The 6,000-nt window shown below is 42.6% G+C and overlaps 1 protein-coding gene across 1 annotated transcript; it reads left to right on the top strand.

Annotated features, from left to right (window-relative positions):
• Positions 1 to 2,545: 2,545 nt before the first annotated feature.
• Positions 2,546 to 5,960, top strand: LOC135429346 (probable methylmalonate-semialdehyde/malonate-semialdehyde dehydrogenase [acylating], mitochondrial). The gene is made up of 2 exons (XM_064683618.1): positions 2,546 to 2,708; positions 4,288 to 5,960. Exons 1-2 carry the CDS (start codon positions 2,679 to 2,681, stop codon positions 5,818 to 5,820), a joined length of 1,563 nt encoding a protein of 520 aa, XP_064539688.1. The 5' UTR covers positions 2,546 to 2,678; the 3' UTR covers positions 5,821 to 5,960.
• Positions 5,961 to 6,000: the final 40 nt, after the last annotated feature.

Raw genomic sequence — 6,000 nt, 5'->3', positions numbered from 1 at the left:
AAACAAAAAAGCAAATGCAATCAAATGCATTCCATATTAACTATATAGAACTCTAGTCTTAAGAGCTTTTTTTTTTTATATACACCCATAAATATATTACCCATATATCATACTATATTCATAACAATATAACTATTATAAAAGATTGAAAGAAAAAAAAAACTCACTGGAAAAGCGAAATATTTTGCTGTAGCTTAAAGAGATTTTCAAAAAAAAAAAAACTAATTTTAAATTCTTATATGCATATATGTATATATAAATATATATTTGTATATATTTATATATATATATATATATTATCCTATAGTAGAGCAAATCGTATTTAATAGTAGTCGAACATTTTACAGCAATAACCAAAGCATTTCACCACAAAAATGACGAGTTTTCTAACTAATTGACTTGAAAAGCGAAAGAGAAACAAACAAAATTATTGAACAAATTAAATTATATACTTAGCGTTTATGTACTTAATAAATTAATTAATTATTTACGACGATAATTGATATGACAATGAAAATCAAATAAATACGTTGCGATCAAAAATAAACAACAACAACATCTTTCACTTTCACCCCAAAATCAACAGCATTCCCTGAAACGAGTGAAATGGAGGAGAAATGGTTCAAAAAGCATTCCACACTAATTACGTCTAGTTTAAACTATATGAAAATTTTAGGTACTTCAAAATTAAAATTGTCCTTATGTGCGTGAACCCATGTACCATTGGGAAATTTTGACCTATGCCTATATATTATATTGGGGGTACGATTTTCACATGAATTTTGACCCAGAATAACGTTGCCAGATTAAGATGCCAAATTGTTATAGAGGCCAAACCATGAACAAAAGGCCAAACTTTATGAAAATCGGATGAGATTTGACCGAGTTATGGGGTTGGGAAATTTTGACCTATGTCTATATATGTGAGACTTGCGGGTGTACGCCCCTTGCCTGAGGCACTTAAAGATGACATCTCACGTTGTATTCATTACGTTCTTATGAAGGGATTTGAAAATAGGTTTGAAGCAAATCGGACAATACTTAAAACAATCTCTAACAAGTAAGAGGTTCTAGTCGGGAGCTCCCGTCTAGGGGATACCCTGAACCCTCTTCTTCCGATAGGCGATAGGTATTAAATAAAAAATACTATATATATATATGTATATATACTATTCTAGAAGCTACATGTCAAGTTTGGTGAATCTAGCTCAAATTATTTGCCGAAATTGCTTAAAAAACAGGATTTCGATATCGATTACTTGGAAACGGGGCAAGATATCGAATATCGGAAACAAACTCGATCTGCGCGGGTACTAGGAGGACCTATAGCTAAAATTTCAAGTCTCTAGCTCTTATAGGTTCTGAGATTCTTGCGTTCACACATACAGACAGACAGACGGACATGGCTAGATCGACTCGGCTTGTGATGCTGATCAAGAATATATATACTTTATGGGGTCGGAGATGCTTCCTTCTGCCTGTGACATACATTAGCACAAATACATAATACCCTGTTTACCCATTTTTAATGGGTTCAGGGTATAAAAAGGAAATGCTCCGTCTCTCATAATCTCTGAGATCGACGGACGAACATGACTCGATCTGCCCGGATATATTTCCTTATGCCTGTTACAAACGTGCCCCCTAAACACAGTATACCCTGTCTAACTGTACACATAGGGTTCGGCTGCTGGGCATAGGAATCCATTAAAATTATGCCTAAAAGTAAACTTCACTTTTTCGAATGCCGCTTGAAAGTATGCTAAGGACTTTTTTGAATAACAGTAGTTGAGCACTCGAATATATATACATATATATATTTAATATGCATTAATATGCATTAATATGCATTAATATGCATAGATATTAAAAATGATTATGGTTTAATAGTTATAGCAGTAAAATGTTAGTTGTATAAGTGTAGCAATACCTACATATGTATGTTAAAATGTGCGCATAAGTAGAAGTAGAAGTCGAAGTATAAGTTGACGTATAAGTAAATAACATAAGCGTTTACTTATACGCATGTAAATGCCCAATTACTCAATTAAATAACTCTTATACATATGCACACACATACATGCACACATCAACATATGATTTGAATTTTACACGTGCCAGCACGTGTATGTATGCGTGCGTGTGCGCAGGAAAAGATAAATAAATAAAATATATACATACATGTGCGCGCATACTTGAGCATATAAATCTATGTGTGTATGTATGTGCCTACAAACGTCGCAAAAACAAACTCGCGCAAAGACACACACACACACACACACAAGCGAGCCCCCAACGAATTAAAGTAAAGCAACAACAATAACAGCTGCTGTTTCAAGTTCTTGGTTACACATACGCACACACACGCACACAAACACACACACAGATGCGCCTGTATGTAAGTATGTGCGTCTAATATAGTCGCCCGACCGACCGTCCGTTCGCCGGCTTCGCCCGTTTGCTGCCCGTTGCCGCCGCGTCGTATATCAACAATCACACCACACACGCGCGCTGCGGGCCACAACTTGGCACAGCCTCAGCTTTTGCTTTCAGTTCTAGTGAGACCATCGGTTGGGCCAGCCGCAACAGCAGACAGCAGTAAAGCAGCAAAGCGCGATTCCAGCCCCAGCGTCCATTATCCAGAATCCCTGACCTTACACTTCAACAACCTGTGGAAGATGTCCTTTGTGCGTCTAATTGGTGCTGAGGTAAGAAATTCAATTAGCCCTATAAACACTTATCGATAACTATTGAAATTTGTGGCGCAGTGTTGGATAGTTTATGGGGGCGTGCAATTGATGGTGCATTGCCATCTGTGTGTGTGTGCATGCAAATTACAACGTTCCAATGCACGTGCATGCATGTGTGTGTGGGTGTGCTGTGTGGGGCCGTAAATTGCCTTATAAAACCGCCAAAACGTGGAAAACAAAATTAATGACAATTTGATAGAGCAAACGTGTTACGTAATTTGGGCTTGCAACGTTTCAGATAATACGACGATCACAATAACAGAAATTAGTTGGTGGGCACAACAGACACACACACACACACACACACATGGGCGCATGTATATGTATGCAAATGTAACTGCAATTGTATTTTAATTAAGCGGCAAGCCATATAAATGCGTACCAAACAGGAGGCTGCTGCTGGCGCTGATAAGCGAAGGCGTGGCACGCAACTCTTCCTTATACATATATACTTGCATACATGCGCGCGCGTGTGTGTGTGTGCATATATTATCATGTTGCCAGGCACTGCCCAGCTCACCTGTAGAATTTTCCATTCAAGGCAAAGAAATAAAACACTTGACATGGCAGCTTAAATATATATATGTACATATACCTATATGCATGTATACATATATACAGTGAAGCCTGTTCATGTTGACCAACGATCGCAAGCGCAGTTGCCTTCAGAGAATAAACCATTTACGCAACTTAACTGCGCCACAAGACTTTCAGTATCGATATATCGATAAAAAAAAACATATATATATATGTAAATAAACGGACAAGTTGGCTTGCAGTTGCAGGCACATGAAAAAATAAAGTAATTTACAAATTCACCTCTTTAAAATGTACCATTTTTATACGAATATTTTTAATTCCCTGCATGGGACATTTTTAGCATATCCCCACCCCCCTCTCTCACCCTAAGAATGGGCAGCAAGCAAGGTTGCCATTTGACAAAATTAATTTGTACTAAAAATTGGAGGAAAAAAAATATGTTGCATCCTCTTTTAATGCCTTTTCAATATATATATAGTATAGGAACTAAGCTAGGCTGGCTATCGAAAAAACTGTACCAAAATATAAAAAGTTCAATATTTATATAAGCACTTTGCCTGTACTTATATTTCCTGTGCTTAACATCTTGAAAATTAAAACAAGATTAAATGTTTTCTTTAAGTGAATAGAAAGTAGACATAGCTTATTTGTTATGTCACCCAAAATTTTTTGCACCATAGAACGATTTTGAAGCCATAAAAATTGAACTTGAATTAAAATATGTACCAAATGTGACACTATAAAAAAATGTCCTTAGTCATGGGACATTTTTAGCGCAAGCTGCAGTCGTGCACTTGCATATTTTTTGGCCTCCATTAGAAAAATTTTTTTTTTTAAATAAAAATAATTTTTTTAAAAGAGGGTATAAATAAATAAATTACCTTTGGTACATTTGTGGCCCATGTGGCAACCTTTGTGGAGGGGTCAATTTGCACGGCCGATCTGCAGGCAATTTCCTACCGATATATCGATAACATTTCGAAATGAATATTTGCAGGCACGCCTGATAGCCAAACGTGGCTACTCGTCGTCCGCGCCCACAACGAAGCTCTTCATCGATGGCAAATTCGTGGAGTCGAAGACAAGCGACTGGATCGATGTGCACGATCCGGCCACGAACAAGGTGGTGACCCGTGTGCCCAAGGCCACGCAGGAGGAGATGAAGACCGCTCTGGAGTCAAATAAGCGCGCCTTCAAATCATGGAGCAGCCAGTCTGTGGTCTCCCGCCAACAGATCATGTTCAAGCTGCAGGCCCTGATCAAGGCCAACATGGGTGAGCTGGCCAAGAACATTACCAAGGAGCAGGGCAAAACCCTGGTCGATGCCGAAGGCGATGTCCTGCGCGGCCTCCAGGTGGTCGAGCACTGCTGCAGCATACCCTCGCTCCAGATGGGCGAAACTGTGGCGAATGTGGCCCGCGACATGGACACCTATTCGCTGGTAATGCCGCTCGGCGTCACCGCCGGCATTGCCCCGTTCAATTTCCCAGCGATGATACCGTTGTGGATGTTCCCGGTGGCCATTACCACCGGCAACACGATGCTGCTGAAGCCCTCGGAGCGTGTGCCCGGCGCCACCATGCTGCTGATGGAGCTGCTCAACGAGGCCGGCTGCCCACCGGGCGTCGTCAATGTCATCCATGGCCAACACGATGCCGTCAACTTCATTTGCGATGCGCCCGAGATCAAGGCCGTCTCCTTCGTTGGCTCCGACACGGCCGGCAAGTACATCTACGAGCGCGCCGGCAAGAATGGCAAGCGTGTCCAGAGCAACATGGGCGCCAAGAACCATGGTGTGGTGCTCAGCGATGCCAACAAGGAGAATACGCTCAATCAGCTGGCGGGCGCCGCCTTTGGCGCTGCCGGACAGCGCTGCATGGCCCTGTCGACGGCTGTGTTTGTGGGCGGGGCCCAGCAGTGGATACCCGATCTGGTGGAGCGCGCCAAGAAGCTGAACGTGAACGCGGGTCATGTGCCCAACACAGATGTGGGACCCGTGATCAGTGCCGCCTCGCGCCAGCGCATCAACGAGCTGATCGAGTCCGGCGTGAAGGAGGGCGCCAAGCTGATCCTGGACGGACGCAAGATCACGGTGCCCGGCTTTGAGGATGGCTATTTTGTCGGCCCAACCATCTTGACCGATGTCAAGCCGCACATGAAGTGCTACACCGAGGAGATCTTTGGCCCCGTGCTAATCATCCTTAATGCCGACACCTTGGACGAGGCCATCTCGATTGTGAATGCCAATCCGTATGGCAATGGCACCGCCGTCTTCACCACCAACGGCGCCGCCGCCCGCAAGTTCGTCAACGAGATCGATGCCGGCCAGGTGGGCGTCAATGTGCCCATCCCTGTGCCGCTGCCCATGTTCTCGTTCACCGGCACCCGCGGCTCCTTCCGCGGCGATCATCATTTCTATGGCAAGCAGGGCGTCAAGTTCTACACACAGACCAAGACCGTTACCCAGCTCTGGCGTGAAACCGATGTCACCCACACTCAGGCGGCCGTGGCCATGCCTACCATGAAGTAGACAGACAGACACACACACACACACACACACACACCCGATGCACAGGTGGAGTTTGAGGTGTGCGTGAGTTGGAAATTGCTGCATTTATTTTCTGTGCCCATTAGAATTAAGCTATATGTTAAACTGATAAAAAAAAAGAACGTGTATAATAAATTGTTATAAAAAAACGGTAAATGCGTC

The sequence above is a fragment of the Drosophila montana genome, unplaced genomic scaffold (assembly GCF_035044405.1).
Source record: "Drosophila montana isolate Dmon_TW-CO22-7 unplaced genomic scaffold, ASM3504440v1 contig_2666_1, whole genome shotgun sequence".
Classification (NCBI taxonomy): domain Eukaryota; kingdom Metazoa; phylum Arthropoda; class Insecta; order Diptera; family Drosophilidae; genus Drosophila; species Drosophila montana.
The sequence above is the reverse complement of the archived record's forward strand: the minus strand, read 5'-3'. Positions and strand labels throughout refer to the sequence as shown.